This window comes from Mya arenaria, chromosome 15 (genome assembly GCF_026914265.1).
Source record: "Mya arenaria isolate MELC-2E11 chromosome 15, ASM2691426v1".
In the NCBI taxonomy this organism is placed as follows: domain Eukaryota; kingdom Metazoa; phylum Mollusca; class Bivalvia; order Myida; family Myidae; genus Mya; species Mya arenaria.
Genome location: NC_069136.1, coordinates 42,694,128 through 42,719,970, shown reverse-complemented (window position 1 = coordinate 42,719,970; position 25,843 = coordinate 42,694,128). Strand labels below are relative to the sequence as shown.

At 37.4% G+C, this 25,843-nt stretch overlaps 1 protein-coding gene across 1 annotated transcript; it reads right to left on the bottom strand.

Moving 5' to 3' along the window:
- Positions 1-11,951: 11,951 nt before the first annotated feature.
- LOC128219398 (neuronal acetylcholine receptor subunit beta-3-like) lies at positions 11,952-25,843 on the bottom strand. Its single transcript, XM_052927209.1, has 7 exons — positions 25,826-25,843; positions 24,892-25,001; positions 19,863-20,028; positions 16,401-16,528; positions 15,508-15,758; positions 12,547-12,700; positions 11,952-12,213 (listed from the first exon to the last, which is right to left on the bottom strand). The coding sequence occupies exons 1-7, from the start codon at positions 25,841-25,843 to the stop codon at positions 11,952-11,954; spliced, it is 1,089 nt and encodes a 362-aa protein (XP_052783169.1).

The following is a 25,843-nucleotide window of genomic DNA, read 5'->3' as shown; positions in this document are numbered from 1 at the left end:
TCTGTCCTTTTATCATTATAATTATCTTGTCCCATATTTTGTTTCAAATCTCAAACTTCATAAGCTTTATTAACTTGATATAATTTATATTTTCTTCTTAATTTCTCAATATGTGCGTACAATGTGTATGGTAAAATATGGGTCGCTGGATGGATCGTTGGACAAGCTTTGCTAACTTTGGGGAGGTTATTACTGCCGGTTGGATTAGTGTCACTAACATAATGTTAATCTCAAAAGCGCTTTTGGATTAACTCATGACTACATACATGTATACTAATACATAGTTTCATACGACTTATAAGATTGACTGGTGAGTGACCTCATATTTAACATTTTAAGAATGTCAGTAGATCTCAAAGCGCTTAATATAACTAAAGTAAAAACAACAATGTTTGTTATGATATGAATACGTTTGTTATTGAAACTGCCAGATGTTATGGTCATTAAGTTTGTAATAGAAACTGCCAGACATGATGGTCATTAAGTTTGTAATAGAAACTGCCAGACATGATGGTCATTAAGTTTGTAATAGAAACTGCCAGACATGATGGTCATTAAGTTTGTAATAGAAACTGCCACACATGATGGTCATTAAGTTTGTTATTGAAACTGCCAGACCTTATGGTCATTTAGTTTGTAATAGAAACTGCCAGACGTGATGGTCATTAAGTTTGTAATAGAAACTGCCAGACATGATGGTCATTAAGTTTGTAATAGAAACTGCCAGACATGATGGTCATTAAGTTTGTAATAGAAACTGCCAGACATGATGGTCATTAAGTTTGTAATAGAAACTGCCAGACATGATGGTCATTAAGTTTGTAATAGAAACTGCCACACATGATGGTCATTAAGTTTGTTATTGAAACTGCCAGACCTTATGGTCATTTAGTTTGTAATAGAAACTGCCAGACGTGATGGTCATTAAGTTTGTAATAGAAACTGCCAGACATGATGGTCATTAAGTTTGTTATAGAAACTGCCAGACATGATGGTCATTAAGTTTGTAATAGAAACTGCCAGACATGATGGTCATTAAGTTTGTAATAGAAACTGCCAGACATGATGGTCATTAAGTTTGTAATAGAAACTGCCAGACATGATGGTCATTAAGATTGTAATAGAAACTGCCAGACATGATGGTCATTAAGTTTTTAATAGAAACTGCCAGACATGATGGTCATTAAGTTTTTAATAGAAACTGCCAGACATGATGGTCATTAAGTTTGTAATAGAAACTGCCAGACATGATGGTCATTAAGATTGTAATAGAAACTGCTAGACAAGATGGTCATTAAGATTGTAATAGAAACTGCCAGACATGATGGTCATTAAGTTTGTAATAGAAACTGCCAGACATGATGGTCATTAAGTTTGTAATAGAAACTGCCAGACATGATGGTCATTAAGTTTGTAATAGAAACTGTCAGACATGATGGTCATTAAGTTTGTAATAGAAACTGCCAGACATGATGGTCATTAAGTTTGTAATAGAAACTGCCAGACATGATTGTCATTAAGATTGCAAAAGAAACAGGCTGCCATTATATTTGTCATAAAAAATGCCTGTTATAATGGTGAAAATGTGTGTAATAGGAGTTGCCTGTCAAAATGGCCATAACGTTTGTTATAGAAACTGGCTGCCATTGTGTTGGTTATAGAAAATGCCTGTCATTATGTTTGTTATAGAAATTGCCGGTTATTTTGGTATTAATTTTTAGGTTGTTTCCTATATATTATATATCCTCCTATATTTTGCAATTTTGAAACTGACCAATAAGGAGTATTAGAAGTTTAATGCCGCGTGTGTGGCGCGTGCTGTTAACAAGTATGAATCGATCAATGAAATTGAACTATGATTATACGCTTAACATATCGAAACTAATTTTGGCATAAACTTGAGCGTGCATGTCAGAGCACCTTTCCTTTACCATATCTGATATTCTAGCACACCGGATAGGCATTTCCGTTGACGTCAGCCGTGCTGGAAAACTCCATCTGGCATCCCCCCATGCCAGATGAGTCACGCGCTGTGACGTAATATTTTCAATTCCTTTTATAATACACTTTATGTAATCATATTTATGAGATTTAAATAGATGAGTTCCATTAGTATTAACTTTACAAAAATGTACTTTCAAAAACAAAACAAAATTACCCTTAAAAGACGTGATATTAAAGGAACTTATTGACGTATGCAGTGAATACAAATTACTGCGCGCCATGACGTCAGTAAACATCATCGCACGCGCTTTTTGGTGATATGTACAAAAATGCGCTTTTTTATGTATTTTCTTCACAAAAAAATGTAATTTAATTTGTGCTAGAAAAAATATCTATCATGTGTGTCCGTTCCGGATAGAAAAATCCGACCCTCGGGCACGCTGCGTTGCCGGTAACTCGGCAAGCCTCGTTACCTGGCAACGCAGGTGCCCTCGGGTCGGATTTTTCTATCCGGAACGGTAACACATGACAGATATTATTTGTATAAATTGAATTGCTGTTTCCTGTCCATTCAAGCTGCACTCTCACAGATTTACCGTTTTTCCAACTTTTTTTAATTTTTGTCTTGGAATTAGCAAATTTTTGCGTAAATATCTGCAAACAAGTGATGAAAGACTGCTGACAAAAGATCAGATCGCAGATTTTCATATTTCCATTTCAAATTTAATGTTTTAGGGCTTAAACCGTTAATAACGGTTTAAGAACAATGCATAAAACATCAATTTTGGGATCGAAATATGAAAAGCAACGATCTAAATTTTTGTCAGCAGTCTTATTTAGCTGGTTTGCAGATATTTACGCAAACATTTGTTAGTTCCAAGACAAAAAATAAAAAAAAGTTGGAAAAAACGGTAGATCTGTGAGAGTGCAGCTTTAACAGTTACATTATGAAAGTGTAAATTTGATATGTTTCCCCAGGGACTATTGTGGCTATACGCTACCCCCACTATTATCTCCCTGAATTTGAAGGTTTACACAGAAGATAAGCGTGAACAGTATCTGCATAATAAGGAAGAACCCAAAAAAGACTCTGTCCATAACAAACGCAACTTCTTCATAGTCATATAGTACGTGTTTGTTTTGAGCCTCCTCTGTCCATGCCTCCTGCTGAACTAAGTCTTTCTTTTTAGTCTTTCACCTCCCATCCAGCAGGTTGTGGGTAACCTAATGGTAAAGATGTCCACCTCCCATCCAGCAGGTTGTGGGTTACCACCTCCCATCCAGCAGATTGTGGATAACCTATTGGTAAAGATGTCCACCTTCCATCCGCACCTAATGGTAAAGATGTCCACCTTCCATCCAGCAGATTGTGGGTAACCTAATGGTATAGATGTCCACCTCCCATCCAGCAGATTGTGGGTTACCTATTGGTAAAGATGTCCACCTCCCATCCAGCAGATTGTGGGTTACCTAATGGTATAGATATCCACCTCCCATCCAGCAGATTGTGGGTTACCTATTGGTAAAGATGTCCACCTTCCATCCAGCAGATTGTGGGTTACCTATTGGTAAAGATGTCCACCTCCCATCCAGCAGATTGTGGGTAACCTAATGGTAAAGATGTCCACCTCCCATCCAGCAGATTGTGGATAACCTGATGGTATAGATGTCCACCTCCCATCCAGCAGATTGTGGGTAACCTAATGGTAAAGATGTCCACCTCCCATCCAGCAGGTTGTGGGTTACCTAATGGTAACGATGTCCACCTCCCATCCAGCAGGTTGTGGGTAACCTAATGGTAAAGATGTCCACCTCCCATCCAGCAGATTGTGGGTAACCTAATGGTAAAGATGTCCACCTCCCATCCAGCAGATTGTGGGTAACCTAATGGTAACGATGTCCACCTCCCATCCAGCAGATTGTGGGTAACCTAATGGTAAAGATGTTCACCTCCCATCCAGCAGATTGTGGGTAACCTATTGGTATAGATGTCCACCTCCCATCCAGCAGATTGTGGGTAACCTAATGGTATAGATGTACACCTCCCATCCAGCAGATTGTGGGTAACCTAATGGTATAGATGTCCACCTCCCATCCAGCAGGTTGTGGGTAACCTAATGGTAAAGATGTCCACCTCCCATCCAGCAGATTGTGGGTAACCTAATGGTAAAGATGTCCACCTCCCATCCAGCAGATTGTGGGTTACCTAATGGTAAAGATGTCCACCTTCCATCCAGCAGATTGTGGGTAACCTAATGGTATAGATGTCCACCTCCCATCCAGCAGATTGTGGGTTACCTATTGGTAAAGATGTCCACCTCCCATCCAGCAGACTGTGAGTTACCTAATGGTATAGATGTCCACCTCCCATCAAGCAGACTGTGGATTACCTAATGGTATAGATGTCCACCTCCCATCCAGCAGATTGTGGGCTACCTATTGGTAAAGATGTCCACCTCCCATCCAGCAGATTGTGGGTTACCTATTGGTAAAGATGTCCACCTCCCATCCAGCAGATTGTGGGTAACCTAATGGTAAAGATGTCCACCTCCCATCCAGCAGATTGTGGATAACCTAATGGTAAAGATGTCCACCTCCCATCCAGCAGATTGTGGGTAACCTAATGGTATAGATGTCCACCTCCCATCCAGCAGATTGTGGGTAACGTAATGGTATAGATGTCCACCTCCCATCCAGCAGGTTTTGGGTTACCACCTCCCATCCAGCAGGTTGTGGGTAACCACCTCCCATCCAGCAGATTGTGGGTTACCTAATGGTAAAGATTTCCACCTCCCATCCAGCAAATTGTGGGTTACCACCTCCCATCCAGCAGATTGTGGGTTACCTAATGGTAACGATGTCCACCTCCCATCCAGCAGATTGTGGGTAACCTCTTGGTATAGATGTCCACCTCCCATCCAGCAGATTATGTGTTTGATCCCCAATAGGTTGGCCTCATTAAAAGGACACAAGTTTTGGCTTTGCCCAGAAAATGAAAAATGAGAGGTAATCGTATCACCTTTCAGCTGGCTTCACAGTTGAGTTCAAATAAAATAGTGTAAAGTATAAACTAAGAGAACATAGCATTTTTAGGAATTTTTTAGGATATTTTATATACATGTCCTTTCTGAGGAATGCAATATGGAGATTTGTCTTCAAAATTTGGGTAAAACACCTTAAAGGAGAATTAAAGCAGAATTCACACGCAAAACGGTCCCTTTTATGTAGAGCAGAACTCCTCTGTGCCAGTCCATGAAAAAAATTATGCGGAGTAAAACTGCTGGGTACCAGTTCTTATATGAAGAGTAAAACTCCTCTGTACCAGTTCATATATACCGAGTAAAACTGCTGGGTACCAGTTCTTATATGTAGAGTAAAACTCCTGGGTACCAGTTCATATATGCTGAGTAAAACCCCTGGGTACCAGTTTATATATGCCGAGTAAAACTGCTGGGTACCAGTTCTTATATGTAGAGTAAAACTGCTGGGTACCAGTTCTTATATGTAGAGTAAAACTCCTGGGTACTGGTGTCAAAAAAAGTTTGTAGTTGTTACTTCAATAATCTGAATACACATCACGAATGGCAACACATTGATTTTTTTTTTTTTTTCTTCAACATTTTAAAGCTGCACTCTAACAGATTAAACATTTTGACAACTTTTTTATTTTTTGTTGAAAATCCATGGAAACCAGTTTTATAAGACTGCTGACAAAAAGATAGATCGCAGATTTTTATATTTAAGTTCAAAAATTGATGTTTTATGCATTTTTCTTAAACCGTTAGTAACGGTTTAAGCCATAAAACATTAATTTTCGAAGTAAAATATGAAAATCTACAATCTGATTTTTTTGTCAGCAATCTTATATCATTGGTTTGCAGATATCTATGCAAAAAATGGCCCTTTCCAAAACAAAAAAATAAAAATGTTGTAAAAATGTAAATTTGTGAGAGTGCTGCTTTAAATAATAATTTAAGTTCAACTTTCTCAGATATCTAGCAAATTAATGAAGCAATGACACGACAGTAAGTTAATTTCACTGAACAACTTTTATCCTTTAAGATCTTAATTGAGATGGAGTCCTGGTCACTTCAGTTCACATAATTAAGTCAATTACCAAATTTAAGTACCGTGTATCTCACTGGGTGTGTACTGTAATTCTGAGATAATGTCAACAAGACTTTACTTAATTATTGTAGTCGAAATTGATACTTTAATATAAGTAAACACTTACCAATTTCTGTTGATTTAACAATGGTCATTTTAGGAAATCAACATTAATCAGGAAATTACTTATTATGAAGACAAGGGATGTACCATGATTGTTTTCTTTGTTTCAGTTGGAGACAATACAAAAACAGCTTGACGGTCTAAGTTGATCTCAAGTAGTTCCAAGGATGTCTGCTTCTTCGTGCCAAATGTTATTGACCTTGTTCTGTTGGAGAATGCCTCTTGAGCCACTTTTTCAAGAATTTAAACATTCCTGTTGATGTACATTGTAGGTCATTCAATGCGATAGTGTTGATATGTGATGAAATATATTGTCTATTTAATAAAACTGTAACTCCAATCATCCCTTGCAAGTATTTTCATTAGTTTAAAATTTACAACTGTATGTTAAAGGGATATTCCATTTAAACATATAACCCCCAGGGGGAAGGCACTCTTGTAATATGCCAACCCCCTACAGAAGCAATTTTTAATTGACCCTTGTGAGGTCCAAATTAGTGAAAAAAGACACCCACCTATATACTTTTCAATTAATTGCCTTCTCCCCGGGGGTTATATGTTTTACTGGAATAGCCCTAAGCTCCCAATAAGATAACAATTTCAATGATACAATGAAAACTACATGGAAAAGCCCAGCGGTTAGAAACACATGTATAAATCTTATATAGAGGCAGAAAGGCTCGGGCCCAACAAGGCAACACTTCAAATAGACCTCTCATGCATTATACATGAAATAGCTTTATCAAGAAATAATGGGATTACCACAGTCATTGAAATTAGTCTTTTGGATAAACAAGCCTGAATTCTGATACTACTGCTTGGCATCAAATTTTTAAACAATCTCTGCTGTACAAAATTTTAGCAAGTCCGGTAGACATTTTAACCAGTGCAGTGCTTGTGGGCTTGTGTTCATTTTGACCACTGTTACCACCTTTGAATGGTCAATGAAACTCTAAGTTACTGAAACACAAGCCCACTTAAGGGGTTAAATCTAGTTGAAGTGTACTCAACTTCAAACTTTTCCCAACATTTATGAACAAAATTCTTACGTGTATCGATCAGTATGGTTAAAAAAAACTGTTTATTTATTATGAATAAGAAACTATGTGTAAGCTAAAAATGAAGCTTGTATTTTTGGCCTTCTTTCAGAAAATGCTTTGTGCAGTGGCCTGACTGAGTGGCCAAAATCAGCCAACTCAATTTCTTCTATACAAGTCCAAAATGTGTTCTTTATTGCTATGCTATTGAAATATTGTCTGATACTAAATCATCACTCAGTCATAACTGAATAACCCCTGACCAACTGACCCTCTGAAAAACTCTGGGTCAGTGCTTATGTTAATTACACGCATGTTGGTAGGCTCTGTAAAACAAGGTGGCTTTTTTATGTTTTAGACAGGTTTTAAGAAAGAAAGGGTGGGAAGAGAGAAAACAAAATATTATGTCAGACTTCGAAGACTGAACATTATAAATTTCACAGAAAATGTGAGGAATGGTGCTTAAGTGAAGTCAAATAAAGTTTCAGCTGTAAAATATGTTAAGTTTGTATGAATTTACAATCAATACATATTTAAGTTTTAATCAAAACAAAAGAAATATTTTATTATCTTCTACAAAGGTAGGAGGGTGCCGTGCCCATGCTCGTCTCCATTGGGGAATAGGGTTGCTACCAAAAAGGGACAGGGAAATCACCTTACCATAACTGCTAAGCTGAAACCCTACAGACTGTTATGTAGGGCAAAAATGATGTTGAAGTATTGTAGAAAATCGATCATTTACTGTGTTGATGTATTCTCTGTTATACTGTCAAATGACAGCAAAAATACAGCAAAATATTTTTGTTTGATGTCCATTCATTGTAAAGTGATATGTTAACTTATTCACATTTAAATGTAGCTTTTCATTCTTTTTCATTATACGTATAAGCAATGTAAGTTGATCTCTTGATTTAGATTTTTCAAAAACTGATCAAAATGGATTGACAGATCATTTTCAGCGATCGATTATGTTAGCCTGATGATCAGTCTCTACTTAAGACCGGTAAAACCTAGTGTTCTTTTTGTGCAATATTGTTTGTTACTTAACATTGTATTCAGGAGCGGATCCTTTTGACTTGCGCAGCCCCTACCTCAGAGCTGAAATCTAATTGGTTTAAAGTGTTTGATCGTGGGTTGGGGGGCACTCCCAAATAAAGTTTAAGCAATTTCTATTCTGAAATGTTGCATTTATGGCATATATTATATCGTTTTTCTCCTATATTAAAATAAAACATTGACTTGGATGATTTAAGGAAGGAGGTGTGTGTGTGTGTGGGGGGGGGGGGTCACACCAGGTGCACTCACCCTTGATCCGCTAGTCATGGTTTTGTTGTTATAACAAGATAAAGTACTCTCTGATTTTATGAAATGTTCATTTATTCATCCCAAAACAAATTTAAAACTTATACACAGCAAAAATCAATCTATCATAACATGTTATGATCAAAAGTTAAAGATATAGATATGAACATTTTGACACAAATTGTATCTGAATTTATGAATATGATTGATTAAGGGTAAAACAAAAGTGGCCTATTTATAATCTGAAAACATTTCAGTCTTGTTGAAACAACATCCATGTATGTAAAAAAAAGAGTAAAAAAGTGAAAAATGCAAATACTTTTAAAACATACGTAATGCACAAGATTACAATGTTTTTGCCATATTTGATATTTAAAATTGTATAGATAAAACAATGTTTAAAACTTAACATTGGGTAGTTATAACAATATCAAATACTTAACATTAAAGAGTTAAATGGCATGATATACAACTTAACATTCATAATTCGAATAGTTATCAAAAATGTCACATTGAACATTGGATAGTTATTACAATATGTCACATTTAACATTGGATAGTTATTACAATATGTCACATTTAACATTGGATAGTTATTACAATATGTCACATTTAACATTGGATAGTTATTACAATATGTCACATTTAACATTGGATAGTTATTACAATATGTCACATTTAACATTGGATAGTTATTACAATATGTCACATTTAACATAGGATAGTTATTACAATATGTCACATTTAACATAGGATAGTTATTACATGCCAATATGTTATACCTAACATTGGATAGTTATTGCAATAAATTGTATTTAACATCGAGAGTTGTTACAAGATATAATACTAAACATTGTATAGTTATGCAAGATGTAATACTTCACTTTGTTATTACTCGATTCTGCAGATGTATAGTCTCATACCTTTGTTGTGCATGATATAGTTTTAAATGGTTGCTTCAAATGTGGTTTTCTATAAGGAATAAAACTTAAACGTCTGTTACTGATTTTATCAAAATTGTGTATACTTATAGCACAACGTAATAACGAACATTAACCACGTAGTGTATGCATATTTTATGACAAAATTGAATATTAAATAGAATCAAGCTAAATGAAATCCGAAAAATTATATTAAATATCAAATGAAGTATTACGAAAACCGTAGCCTTCTCCTTCACGCAACCATCCTCTTCACACAGCATTCCCCTTTATACAGCATACCCCTTCACGCAGCCTTCCCCTTCAGACAGCCTTCCCCTTTATACAGCATACCCCTTCACACAGTCTTCCCCTTCACACAGCCTCCCCCTCACACAGCATTCCCCTTCACACAGCCTTCCCCTTCACACAGCATTCCCCTTCACACAGCCTCCCCCTTTATACAGTATTTCCCTTCACACAGCCTCCCTCTTATTACAGTATTCCCCTTCACACAGCCTCCCCCTCACACAGAATTGCCCTTCACACAGCCTCCCCCTCACACTGCATTCCCCTTCACACAGCCCCCCCCCCCTCTTTTACACAGCTTTCCCCTTCACGAAGCCTCCCCTTCACACAGCCTCCCCTTCACACAGGTTTCCCCTTCACGAAGCCTCCCCTTCTCACAGCCTTCCCATTCACACAGCATTCCCCTTCATACAGCCTTCACCTTCACACAGTCTCCCCCTTCCCGGCACTGATCTGTCCTTCTATCATTATAATTATCTTGTCCCATATTTTGTTTCAAATCTCAAACTTCATAAGCTTTATTAACTTGATAAAATTTATATTTTCTTCTTAATTTCTCAATATGTGCGTACAATGTGTATGGTAAAATATGGGTCGCTGGATGGATCGTTGGACAAGCTTTGCTAACTTTGGGGAGGTTATTACTGCCGGTTGGATTAGTGTCACTAACATAATGTTAATCCCAAAAGCGCTTTTGGATTAACTCATGACTTACTACATACATGTATACTAATACATAGTTTCATACGACTTATAAGATTGACTGGTGAGTGACCTCATATTTAACATTTTAAGAATGTCAGTAGATCTCAAAGCGCTTAATATAACTAAAGTAAAAACAACAATGTTTGTTATGATATGAATACGTTTGTTATTGAAACTGCCAGACGTTATGGTCATTTAGTTTGTAATAGAAACTGCCAGACATGATGGTCATTTAGTTTGTAATAGAAACTGCCAGACATGATGGCCATTAAGTTTGTAATAGAAACTGCCAGACATGATGGTCATTTAGTTTGTAATAGAAACTGCCAGACATGATGGTCATTTAGTTTGTAATAGAAACTGCCAGACATGATGGTCATTAAGTTTGTAATAGAAACTGCCAGACATGATGGTCATTAAGTTTGTAATTGAAACTGCCAGACATGATGGTCATTTAGTTTGTAATAGAAACTGCCAGACATGATGGTCATTAAGTTTGTAATAGAAACTGCCAGACGGTCATTAAGTTTGTTATAGAAACTGCCAGACATGATGGTCATTTAGTTTGTAATAGAAACTGCCAGACATGATGGTCATTAAGTTTGTAATAGAAACTGCCAGACATGATTGTCATTAAGATTGCAAAAGAAACAGGCTGCCATTATATTTGTCATAAAAAATGCCTGTTATAATGGTGAAAATGTGTGTAATAGGAGTTGCCTGTCATAATGGCCATAACGTTTGTTATAGAAACTGGCTGCCATTGTGTTGGTTATAGAAAATGCCTGTCATTATGTTTGTTATAGAAATTGCCGGTTATTTTGGTATTAATTTTTAGGTTGTTTCCTATATATTATATATCCTCCAATATTTTGCAATTTTGAAACTGACCAATAAGGAGTATTAGAAGTTTAGTGCCGCGTGTGTGGCGCGTGCTGTTAACAAGTATGAATCGATCAATGAAATTGAACTATGATTATACGCTTAACATATCGAAACTAATTTTGGCATAAACTTGAGCATGCATGTCAGAGCACCTTTCCTTTACCATATCTGATAGTATAAATTGAATTGCTGTTTCCTGTCCATTCAAGCTGCACTCTCACAGATTTACCGTTTTTCCAACTTTTTTAATTTTTGTCTTGGAATTAGCAAATTTTTGCGTAAATATCTGCAAACCAGTGATGAAAGACTGCTGACAAAAGATCAGATCGCAGATTTTCATATTTCCATTTCAAATTTAATGTTTTATGGCTTAAACCGTTACTAACGGTTTTAGAACAATGCATAAAACATCAATTTTGGGATCGAAATATGAAAAGCAACGATCTAAATTTTTGTCAGCAGTCTTATATAGCTGGTTTGCAGATATTTACGCAAACTTTTGTTAGTTCAAAGACAAAAAATAAAAAAAAGTTGGAAAAACGGTAGATCTGTGAGAGTGCAGCTTTAACAGTTACATTATGACAGTGTAAATTTGATGTTTCCCCAGGGACTATTGTGGCTATACGCTACCCCCAGTATTATCTCCCTGAATTTGAAGGTTTACACAGAAGATAAGCGTGAACAGTATCTGCATAATAAGGAAGAACCCAAAGAAGACTCTGTCCATAACAAACGCAACTTCTTCATAGTCATATAGTATGTGTTTATTTTGAGCCTCCTCTGTCCATGCCTCCTGCTGAACTAAGTCTTTCTTTTTAGGGCTTCCGTTCCCATCGTCCTCTTTTGGCGTAACAACATTGCCAGGCTGGTCTTTGGCCCTCCTGGTTATTTATTAAGCATATTCCATTATTATTATTATTAAGATATATTTTTACCTTATTACTCGTGCTTAAAATATTTTGTTCAATATTTTTTCACATTATCGAAATCATAAAATTAAGTTTGATTGAGTTTGAAAATCCGGTGCCAGTATCAAATAGGTAGCAATTAATGAAACCATGATAAGAAGATCATTTCAGTTTACGACTAAAATTAACAAACCTGTTGATTGAAACAGGATCCAGTTTCTTTGCCTCAGTTTAAAAGTCGACTGCTAAAGTGACCAGTTATATTTACGGTGTAAGGACAGGAAGTCTGCGCAAAAAACGACATACCGGTAAAGTGATAGTTTCGCCAGGAACGCTGCAATTTTCTGCCCCACCGGTCCAGGTACGTAACCTTTGGCCTTATAGGAATGTATCTGGCAACTCACTACTGTCAGTATGGTCTCCAGGGAACATATGATGAAGATCACGAGGAGATACACGCCTACAAATAAGAAACATTGTGGTATTGAATCGGGTAGGCGGGGGAAGGGGAGGGGGGGGGGTAATAGGCATATCGGTTTGCTTTAGAGAGTATCGGGTTGATATCCTGCTCGGAGCTTTTGTCAATTTGTAATAGTTCTGGTTGTCTGTATGGTCTCCAGTGAACATATGATAACGATTACGAGGAGATACACGACATACACGACTTCAAATAAGAAACATTATTGGGGTATTGAATGGTGGGGTGTGTGTGTGTGGGGGGGGGGTTTAATAATAGTATCGGTTTGCTTTAGAGGTTATCGGGCTCATATCCTGCTCGGAGCATTTGTCGATGTTTAGATCCGTTTGACAAAAAGGACTGGTAAATGTTTAATCGCATTTTAAGTCCTCACTTAAAACATGTATATTTCTGTTTGTCGTTATAAAACGTCCCCAGGGCTTGAACATACGAGTAATAATTACTTTTCATTTGTTCGACGAACAAAAAAGTAAGCGTTTGGGCTTTATTTTGCCGTGAATGTTCGCTTATTGAACGGAAGCATGTCATGGTATTCGCCTTGGATATTTTGAAATATACGACTGGTTACGAGTTCATTGATAGTCTCTTGATTGACACCTTTGATTTATATACAAACGGACTGTTAAGAACATGATCACTTGCGCGTTGTGGAAATTCCCAGGGGCGGTTCCAGGATTTGAATTAAGAGGGGCGCAAAATAGGGCACAGCTTTGCAATCGCGCCCCTTTCCCCCTCAGTCGAAAGTTTAGGCTCTAAATGTTATATGGCTGGTTTAAATTTGGCTTATTTTATTCTTAAAGTCAAGCACTTCGTTGTATGATATAGAGGGCAATTATTTGTTATAGTGTAAGATCGTACTAATATATATCACCGAGTAAGCACTAAAAGCTTAAATTCACGATTGGCGTAGCCATAAGTGAAATATTTACCTTTGGGTGTTCAAGAGATGAAATATATTGCGATCTTACACTGAAACAAACATTTTTTGTTCGTATTATATGTTTCAAAGGATATTAAAGGACACTTGATTACATTTTTTTCAGAAAAGCGCGCCAAACTGTATGCAATCATTACGTCATTTCGGAAATGACGTCGTTGTCTTTGAGTCCTAGCGCTGTGCGCGCTGACGTTGGATTTGGAATTTAGAGCTGGCTAAAATTTCAAAATAATGAAAAAAAATGTTTTTAAACTGTTTTAAACAGTGAAATATCATTTTCATTTCACTGATTAATACCTATACACCACCGGAAAGCATATAATGAATAGAGGATAATTGTTTATTTAAGGAATGAATTGCGGGGTTGATGTTGTTATCGGGGTATGAACGCAATTGGGTTGGTCAATGTGTGTGGAGTCCGAAGGACTCCACGCCTACTTTGACCAGCCCAATTGCGTTCATATCCCCGATAATGACATCAACTCCGCAATTCATTCCTTATATTTACACTTATAGTTCATTATTTCATTCAAGAATTGTTAAAAAACTTCAATTCATTTAAGAAAACCTTTCAGTAATCTGTTCTTACCCATTCTGTAAATAGGACGTCCCGACTATAACCGGAAACATTTTTTTGAAATGACGTCACAATAACGCGGGAAAAGATCAGCCACTTGAAATCACTTTAAAACGTAAAATTGAAATACTTCTGGTACCAATATATTTAAAATATAATAAACTAACACTTTTAAAAATGTTGATCTATATTATACGGGACCTTCAGACACAATACAACCAATTACAAGATCAATAGCTTTCATGTATATTGTTATGCAATGAATTACGATCCGAACATATCCGAAGATGTTGCGTTCATCGATTGATGAACGCATTTGCCGAAAGGCAGTTCATTTAAGGAATGGAAGTTGAGGTGTAAATATTTCAATGTAAGATCGAGATATATTTCACCAAGTGAGCACCAAAAGTTAAGCCACTAGTAAAATATTCACTTTTAGTGTTCACGAGATGAAATAAATTACGATCGTTCAATGAAACAATCAATATTCCTTTTATCTTATGCCTTAAAAACCGGAAAGCATAAAAACCAATGCAAATTGTTCTACCATATGACCACTGTATAGGGATTGAAGGCACGTGGGTCCATCCCCCTTGGGTCCGCTACTGATTTTAAAACCTTATCTTGATGTAAGGCGCCTTTTTGCGAAACCCAAGTCATGTTTGAGCCCCTTTTTCTTACTTCATTATTCTTCTTCCCCGAACATAAAATCATGGATGCGACTCAAATAGTTGCATTGCCAGTGTGTGTATACCACCTGATAAATTGCGTCATAAATGCCACGTCGGAAGGCAATATTTTGCTTCGAATTAAGACTTAAACAAAGATAACTTCACTATTTCTTCACCATTTTAAATGAAACATAGCGCAGTCTATGCCGCTTACGGAGCCTCGCCTTCGGTCTTTTACCAGAGTTTGATTGAGAGTTTAGTTTCTTGATACACTTCGACAAACCTTTTCAAAATACGGCCGTCTGACGGGGCACTGTCAAAACACTATTTTGGAAACAGGTTTGTTGAAGTGTCTGATGAAACGAATCACCTTATCAAACTTTGGTACTAAAACGAATGCGGGGCACTTTAAGCGGCAAAGACTGCCCTTTGTTTTTATTTTAAATGATGTAGTAAAAGACAATTTATCTTTGATTTTAGTCTTTATTTTAAGCTGAATATTGCCTTCCGACGGGGCATATATGACGTCATTTACATGGTGGTATACACACATTGATTGTTATTATTGTATCGTAAGAAAACGGTATCGGGTTATCAAACTTACTCAACTGGCTTGTTTGGGTCGATATCGGTGGAATTGCGTCCGATACGATGGTCAATATGACCGACATTGACAGTAGAATGGTCAGCGCAAACCCGTTCTTCTCCCCGCTTTCAACCGGAAGTACAAATACGAAAGAGCCGACAATGGCAAGGAAAATGACCGGAAGTATCATATTGATTAGATAGTAGGAGACTTTTCTCTTCAGACTAAGGATGAACTTCACTCCTGGAAAAGCATCAACGCCGACGTTTCTGAAAAAAGAGAACAAGCTGGTTCGTGGACTGGATTTCTTAGTTCACTGTTAAGAAATCGATACAAACTTCGCAATAACTATGCACCAGTCAATTGTTACCACGATAGCGGGGGAAATGGCCGTGTTTTTACCTTCCAGCATTCGGAGCTCCTCGGCCATTTTTATCGAAAACAACCTCGGATGTATTTGGACGGTTTACATACTCAAAAAGAGGTACGTTTAAGTCCGCTGCAAGTAGATCGCGTAGTAATTTTATTTAGCAGTTAAACTTTATGACTTAACTCTTGGAAATCTTAATTATGTTTGCAATAATATACTTCACTGACAATCAATTTAAACTTGGATCAATAAAAACAATTCTAAAACACTACATTTCATAAATGATATTATTGAAAAATTTACGAACTACTTCAACTGATGTACCGGCATACATCCGAGGCTGTTTTCGATAAAAATGGCCGAGGAGTTCCGAATGACCTTCCAGGTGTCCCCGCAGTGCCGAGTAAAGCGGTGTTTTCGCGTAAATATGTACATTATACTAGTAATAGGCATTACTGATGATATCACCGGCGAGAGATTATGCGATATTCATGTATTAGTGAAAAGTTCTTTTAGTAAAATGTTCTGTTCGAATTATTACCTTGTGTAGTTCTGAACTCTGCTATTAACCAAGTCCCACTCTCCATTTTCTTCGAATAGGTTAGTATCGACGATTTTAAAGGTGGAGTACAGATTCATCGCATCGGAACTGATGGTCCAAGGTGTTATCTGGAATTGTATTATCGACACAAATTATATCATTATAGTCTTCCTTTGTCTATAACTATATCCAAACAGAAATGTTCACTATCGGTCACCGACGCTACCAATATGACGAAGACCTTAGGACTGAAACAGGTTGTTTCGGGGATACATATGCGATATTATTTTATCAATAACACCACGCATAACGTTACAATGCAACAACGTTATATTGCAAAAACACACATAATGTCACAATGCAACACCACACATAACGTCACATTACAAGATCACACATACCGTCACAATGCAAACAACACACACAACGTCACAATGCAACAACACACATAACGTCACAGTACAACACCTCACATACCCTAACAATGCAAACAACACACATAACGTCACAATGCAAACAACACACATAACGTCACAATGCAACAACACACATAATGTAACAGTACAACACTTTACATATCGTCACAATGCAACACCACCCATAACGTCATAATGCAACAACACACATAAGGCCACATTGCAGCACCTCACATAACGTCACAATGCAACAACACACATAATGTCACAATGCAACAACACACACATAACGTCATAATGCAACAACACACACATAACGTCATAATGCAACAGCACACGTAACCTCACAATGCAACACCTCACATAACGTCACAATGCAATAACACATATAACGTCACAATGCAACAACGTCATAATGCAATAACACACATAACGTCACAATGCAACACCTCACATAACGTCACAATGCAACACCTCACATAACGCCACAATGCAACACTTCACATAACGTCACAATGCAACACCACACATTACGTAACAATGCAACACCTCACATAAAGTCACGATGCAACAACGTCACAATGCAACACATCACATAACGTCACGATGCAACAACGTAACAATGCAACACCTTACATCACGTCACGATGCAACAACGTTACAATGCAACACCTTACATAACGTCACGATTCAACAACGTAACAATGCAACACCTCGCATCACGTCACAATGCAACACCATACATAACGTCACAATGCAACACCTCACATAACGACACAATGCAACAACCCACACAACGTCACAATACAACACCCCACACAACGTCACAATACAACAACACACATAACGTCACAATACAACACCACACACAACGTCACAATGCAACACCCCACACAACGTCACAATACAACAACACACATAACGTCACAATACAACAACACACACAACGTCACAATGCAGCAACACACACAACGTCACAATGCAACACCACACACAACGTCACAATGCAGCAACACACATAAAGTCACAATGCAACACCACACAGAACGTCACTATGCAACACCTCACATAACGACACAATGCAACACCATACATAACGACACAATGCAACACCCCACACAACGTCACAATACAACACCACACACAACGCCACATTGCAACACCCCACACCACGTCACAATGCAGCAACACACATAACGTCACAATGCAAAACCACACACAACGTCACAATTCAGCAACACACATAACGTCACAATGCAACACCACACACAACGTCACAATAAAACACCACACACAACGTCACAATGCAACACCACACACAACGTCACAATGCAAACAACACACATAACGTCACAATGCAACACCATACATAACGTCACAATGCAACACAACACACAACGTCACAATGCAAGACCCCACACAACGTCACAATACAACATCACACACAACGCCACAATACAACAGCACACACAACGTCACAATGCAACACCACACACAACGTCACAATGCAGCAACACACATAACTTCACAATGAAACACCACACACAACGTCACAATGCAGCAACACACACAACGTCACAATGAAACACCACACACAACGTCACAATACAACACACCACACAACGTCACAATGCAGCAACACACATAGCGTCACAATGCAACACCACACACAACGTCACAATGCAACACCACACACAACGTCACAATGCAGCAACACACACAACGTCACAATGAAACACCACACACAACGTCACAATACAACACCCCACACAACGTCACAATGCAGCAACACACATAACGTCACAATGCAAAACCACACACAACGTCACAATGCAGCACACACATAACGTCACAATGCAAAACCACACACAACGTCACAATGCAACACCACACACAACGTCACAATGCAGCAACACACATAACGTCACAATGCAGCAACACACATAACGTCACAATGCAACAACACACATCACGTCACAATGCAACACAACACACAACGTCACAATGCAGCAACCCACATAACGTCACAATGCAACAACACACATCACGTCACAATGCAACACCCCACACAATGTCACAATGCAACACCACACACAACGCCACAATGCAACATCACACACAACGTCACAATGCAACACCACACACAATGTCACAATGCAACATCACACACAACGTCAAAATGCAACACCACACACAACGTCACAATGCAACGGCACACACAACGTCACAATGCAACACGTCACACAACGCCACAATGCAACAACACACACAACGTCACAATGCAACACTTCACATAGCGTTACAACGCATCAAGACACATAACGTCACAATGCAACATGACACATAACGTCACAATGCAACATGACACATGACGTCACGATGTAACAAGACACAATACGCCACGATGCAACATGACATATAACGTCACAATACGCCACGATGCAACATGACACCTAGCGTTTTTGTCCTGGTAAATTTGCTATTACGAAAACATCTATAAAGGAACCATTTTCAAACATTCATTAAGTTAAATTGCAAACAATTTTAACCACTGAAAAATTACATGTATATACACGTTACACCTTCTTAGTTTTTATATTTGGTTCCTGATTTCGACTTACATTTTTAGCATTTTGCCATTACGCGGAAATGTACGTTTATTTGTAAACTAGGGCGTACTGTGGTATGCCTAGGTACGTCCCTGGCAACGTCTGACAGACTGTATACCCTTTAAAGTACTTTATCAATAATAACATTAAAACCCGTATAGACCTGCAATTGAACTATTTACGACGGCGTTTCCCATAACACAAACATTTATTCAGTTGTCCTATTATAAACCGTCATTTGTAATCTACGGTCGAACCCCGTTGGCTCGAACATGCTTGGCTCGAATTTGTCGTAGGCTCGAACTGGATGTAAAGAACCAATATCTTTATACTGAAAGTAAAAAATCTCGCTTTGCTCGAACTTTTCGAGGCTCGAGGTATTTTCGCTGGTCCCTGTGAGTTCGACCCAACGGGGTTCGGCTGTACTTTAAGCTTACAATTATTTCACACTCCTGTGAATCAAACGGGAAGAACTCTACATTTATGTGGCACTGCGAGACAAAGTTAGCTGAAGTGTACCACATCAACGTGCCATCCGCCATCGTGTACAGGTACGATCTGCCCATACCGTCTTCCTCACTCAACATGCTTATTCCATCTGCCCTGAATTGTATATTGTAGTTGATGTTTATTTATAGTACTTATCAAGTTCAAAAACCGGCAGAGTGAAGAAACAATCAACATGGCTGGACATTCAGTGACGAATGTAGCGTATCGGAATTGATAGACCGTATATTTCCGACCATCATCAAATATTTACAATCTAAGAAGACAAATAAAATGTTAATCAGAATTATAAGAACTATTTCGTGCACAATGGATTCATCTTTGGTATTTCCGGTGTTTCTACCCACCCAACTACCAAGACCCACTCACTCACTCACTCACTCACTCACTCACTCACTCACTCACTCACTCACTCACTCACTCACTCACTCACTCACTCACTCACTCACTCACTCACTCACTCACTCACTCACTCACTCACTCACTCACTCACTCACTCACTCACTCACTCACTCACTCACTCACTCACTCACTCACTCACTCACTCACTCACTCACTCACTCACTCACTCACTCACTCACTCACTCACTCACTCACTCACTCACTCACTCACTCACTCACTCACTCACTCACTCACTCACTCACTCACTCACTCACTCACTCCACTCACTCACTCACTCACTCACTCACTCACTCACTCACTCACTCACTCACTCACTCACTCACTCACTCACTCACTCACTCACTCACTCACTCACTCACTCACTCACTCACTCACTCACTCACTCACTCACTCACTCACTCACTTACTGACTTACTGACTTACTTACTTACTTAGTCGAAAAGTGAATAACGAATGAACTATTAATGCTTGAGTAATGGGGAATGGTGTTTCCTAAAACCTGTGAACCAAACCGAGTGTCGAAAAAACACACACGAAAACGTGTTAAGCTGAAGATGCAACCTTACTCACAAAAATATATACCACAATTTATACATTTTTAAATATACCAAACGGGATGAATACATATCGAAAACAATGGTTCTTATGAAGGATACCGAGTTTAATTTGAAAAAAAAATGTGAAAAGAACACGATATTTTTACCTCATGAGACGATAGTTGATCACTGTATATCTTTTAGCATTCACCAATCAGTTAATCAATATGTGTGCGTATTCAGCTATTAAATACACGGTTACAATCTTGTAATCAGTAATTATTATTTGCATAAATGCATTATTGAGTAAGTAGTTAAAAGGTTTGGCACACAAAATGCATGTTTGTTATAAATATGTATATGTATTGATTTTAAATACGAGTGTCACTTAAGGGATGCTTTACATATTGAGCTAAAATTGAACATAATATTTAAAGTGACACTCTTATTCATAATCAATACATACACATGTATAGAAGAAGAAGATTTTATTAACTATAAGCTTACAGCCCATCAGTTACATATAATATAAACATGTACAGTGTATAAACATTTCCGATAGAACAACTTTCAAAATCAATCATAATGTATAAACAAAGTAAAGTTATATCACATTTGCTTTAAATACTGAAAAATAGTTAGTGGAGAAAAGTGTCTAATGTCTAAACTGACGCATTTCAAAGCCCTTATAGACAAAACAACATAGTTTTCTAATAGTAGTTACATTTTCGCTCGAAATCAGTTCGACAAATTTAGGAATATTTGGATTGCGCCAATAATATCGCTTAATGTATAAGATTCTTAATTCATGATATAAAGGACATTCTAAGAGAAAATGGAATTCATCTTCAAGTGTATTACAAAGTTGGCATTTTCGTTCATTTCTTGGAATTATCTGGGGCTTGTGCCATCTGCCCATTTCTATTTCTAATCTGTGTGATGCTACTCTTAGTCGTGTTAAAGCTGTTCTGAATTTATTGTTTTTTATGGTGTCTAAATATGACTGATAATTAAAATTTGCAAATAGTATGTATGTTGACGCTCTTGATGACTCTCGTAATTCTTCATTCCATTTTTGCATGAAACAGTCTCTAGCCCTCATCTTAAAGGTGTGTATAAAATATTTTGTATTTACAACCCCTTGGTTGAGCCAAACTTCAGCGAATCCCATAGATTCTAACAGATTTTTAACTTTAATTGCCCAATTCATTTCCGTTGCGTTGTTTTGTATATCAGTTAACATCGAGTTATATGTAAGTCGGATGAATTTTCTTTCATCCGTCATTGTTATTTTCAACCAAAAGCGGATGATTGATGTCAATCTATGGACATACAATGGGACTCTACCTAATTCTCCATATATAAAGTTGTTTTGCGTTGAAAGTCTAATAGTGTTTTTAAAAAATGGAGGTGGATTTTTTCAAGTCCATTTGCTTTCGAAAAACCCCATACTTCTGAACCATAATTAAGTATTGGAGTAATTAATTTATCGAATAATGATAAGACGTGGCTTACTTTCAAATTTGTAAATGTTGATAAGTATTTTTTAAGTTTAAATATGGCTTTGAGCGCTTGACCTCCAAGGGCTTCAAACGTTTTATTAAATGAGCCCCCAGTGGAAAAAGTTATTCCAAGGTATGTAAACTGATTTACTATTTCTATTTCTTTATTATCATAAAAGAATTTTAAATTATTTCTTAATCTGCCCCCTTTCCGAAACACCATAATCTTTTTTTTTTCAATATTAACAACTAATTTCCATTTCTGACAATAATTTTGTAAAATATTCAAGCCATTTTGTAGGTCTTCCTCTGAACTGGAAAATATAACGATATCATCGGCATACAATAATAGCAGTAGTTTGAGTGTGTTAATATTAAGACCTTGGAACCCTTTTAGTAAGAATTCTTCTTCTAAATCATTAATATACATAGAAAATATAAATGGAGACAAGCAGTCCCCCTGTCGTGTCCCTATTGAACATTTAAATGTCTCACTTAGCTCATTTTGAAATTTTATGCTTGATTTTACATTGCAATATAACGACTGTATAGTATTCATCATGTTGCCACGTATGCCGTATTTAATTAGTTTGTAAAATATATTATCCCTTAATAATAAATCAAATGCTTTGGTAAAGTCAACAAAACATACATACAGTTTGTTGTTTTGTTTAAGAATACTTTCAATGATATTACTAAAGACATATATATTGTCAATCGTACCCATATTTTTTCTGAAACCGGCTTGTGACTCGGTGTAAACATAGTAATTTTCTGCCCATGTATTCAATCTATTATTAATTATACGGGTAAATAATTTGCCTAATGTGCTTAGAAGAGTTATACCCCTATAGTTTTCAGGCAGATTTGGGTCCCCCTTTTTAAATAATGGTACAATATAGCCCTCTGTCCATTGCGAAGGGAAATAACCAAGTTTTAGGACACTATTAAATAAAGCATTAAAATATCCCGATAAATGAGGAAATCCATGTTTAAGAATTTCGTTTTAGATAAGATCAGGTCCACCAGAGCGACCGCTGGTTAGTTGGGAGCATGCTGTCTTTATTTCTTTAGTTGATATATCGATGTCTAGTTCTGAGAACATGACTTGTAGTTCCCCATTTAAGAATCTGTTGTTAATATAATCGGTTTCTTCATCTTCCTGATAGAAAACCGAATCTGGATTATTGATGGATTTAAAATATTGCTCAAACTGCGAGATTGATATATTGCCCGATGACTTATTATTGTTATTATTTTGCCTATTTTTGAGCATATTCCAATATAGTTTTGCATTTTTGTATCTTGCTTGAACCAGTTTTTCTGTAGCATTTTTATCATGTAGGTATCGTTTTGTCCTCAAAAGAGTTTTATATTCTGTTCGCGACTTTGTTAAAAGTGATCTATTTTCAAATAAAATCATAGAACAATATTACTAATTGTGGTAAATCTTATTTGGGAGTAAGAGTGCATCTTTAAAGGGCCATTACGGATTGGTTTAAAGAAATAAGAACAAAAGTAAAAGTGCGTATATAAAGTATAACAAACATCAATTTTGAGTGAACAACCCTTAAACTACTTATTAAAATATTAATTACTGATAACAAGATTGTAGCCGTGTATTTAATAGCAGAAAGCGCAAAAATATTAAATGATTGGTGAATGCTGAAAGATTTACAGTGGTCTACTATAGTCTCATCAGGCAGAAATACCGTGTTTTATGCTCATTTCTTTCAAATTAAATTCGACGGTATCCTTTATAAGAACCATTGTTTTCGACATTTAGTCATCTTTTTTGGAATATTAAAACAATATTATTAATTGTGGTGAATCTTATTTGGGAGTAAGAGTGCATCTTTAAAGGGCCATTACGGATTGGTTTAAAGAAATAAGAACAAAAGTAAAAGTGCGTATATAAAGTCACTATGAACGAGTCTCAGATAATGTTTGAAACCGTGAGTTCCACGCGATGCTTCATTAAACAGAAATGTCCAACGATATCACTAGCTAGACTACTCAACTGCTATCAATTAAAATATACCTTCGGTATTGCTGCATGTTTCTAAATGAAGTTTTTAAAGCTGCACTCTCACGGATTGAGCGTTTCGACAACTTTTTTTTTATTTTTTGTCTTCGAACGAGCCAATTTTTGCAAAAATCCATGGAAACCAGTTATATAAGATTGCTGACAAAACATTAGATCGCAGATTTTTATATTTAAGTTCGAAAATTGATGTTTAATGCATTATCTAAAACGGTTTAAGCCATAAAACATTAATTTTCGAACGGAAATATGAGCATCCAAGACAAAAAATAAAAAAGTTGTAAATATGGTAAATATGTGATAGAGCAGCTTTAATGATCCGGGGTGTTATCAAATATCAAAGGTTAAGATAAGTCATTTGGATATACATACACTTCGATAAGTTTAACTTACTAAAACATACTGGGCCTTACTTTTCAATACCAATAGGTGTTGGTCACAAACTATATATGGTATACTAATACTTTAACATACGCGTTGCTTAACACGATAGGCGGCACCCAGACATCAGTTATGGACATAACGGTGGATTCCATGTCACCGTAATCCTCGGGACTCCACGAAAGCCTAGGGTCTGACCAAAACTGAAAGAAAACAGAAACACATATACATTTTGGACCTTGCTGGCTTCAGGCAACATCATAGGAAGAATGACACATTTGAGTAGCAAAGTCCGGGGAATAGCGGGGACATGTGGTGCAAAGACAAAACTACCGCAATCAACCGGCACTGTGGGGCCACCTAGAAGGTAAAAATACGGCCCATTTCCCCGGCTATCACCGGTATACCCCCGGACCTGTGGGGGCCTTGGTTGCAATTGACTTGTGCATAACGGTGTCATTTGATGAAACAGGACGTGATTCAGATTAATTATTTGTTTCTAAAGACGCTTTAATTGGTGCGAGTGCATTACAACCTTGCTTCCAAATTGCACCAGTTTGCGATTACTTCGGAAACTTGTTGACGTATACCCGATGCAAGTTATTGGTAAGAGTGTTCCGGGTAGGGACAACCTTGGCAGGAACGAAGAAATTATTCAGTTATGCACCAGTCATTTTAACCACGCCCCCCCCCCCCAAGATCCGGGGGTATACCGGGTATAGCCGGGGAAATGGGCCGTGGTTTTATCTTCCAGGTGGCCCGCAGTGCCTGGTGAATGCGGTGTTTTTGTCATCGCCCCAAAAATTGCGGGGAATGGGCCTTACCTAGGGTCACAGGGGTGCGAGGGCATTTGACGGGAATTTTACCAGCAGTGCGTCCCCGCAGGGCGGGAATTTTACCCGGGCTTGGCTGGACCGAAATCAAAGTCCCCGCTATACCCCGGACTGAGAGGGCCGTGTTTACAATTGACTGGTGCATTAGTAAGCGTACACCCACTTCGATTTGATTTTTGTGGCGATTACCTTACCTTATATTTGAGCCGCAT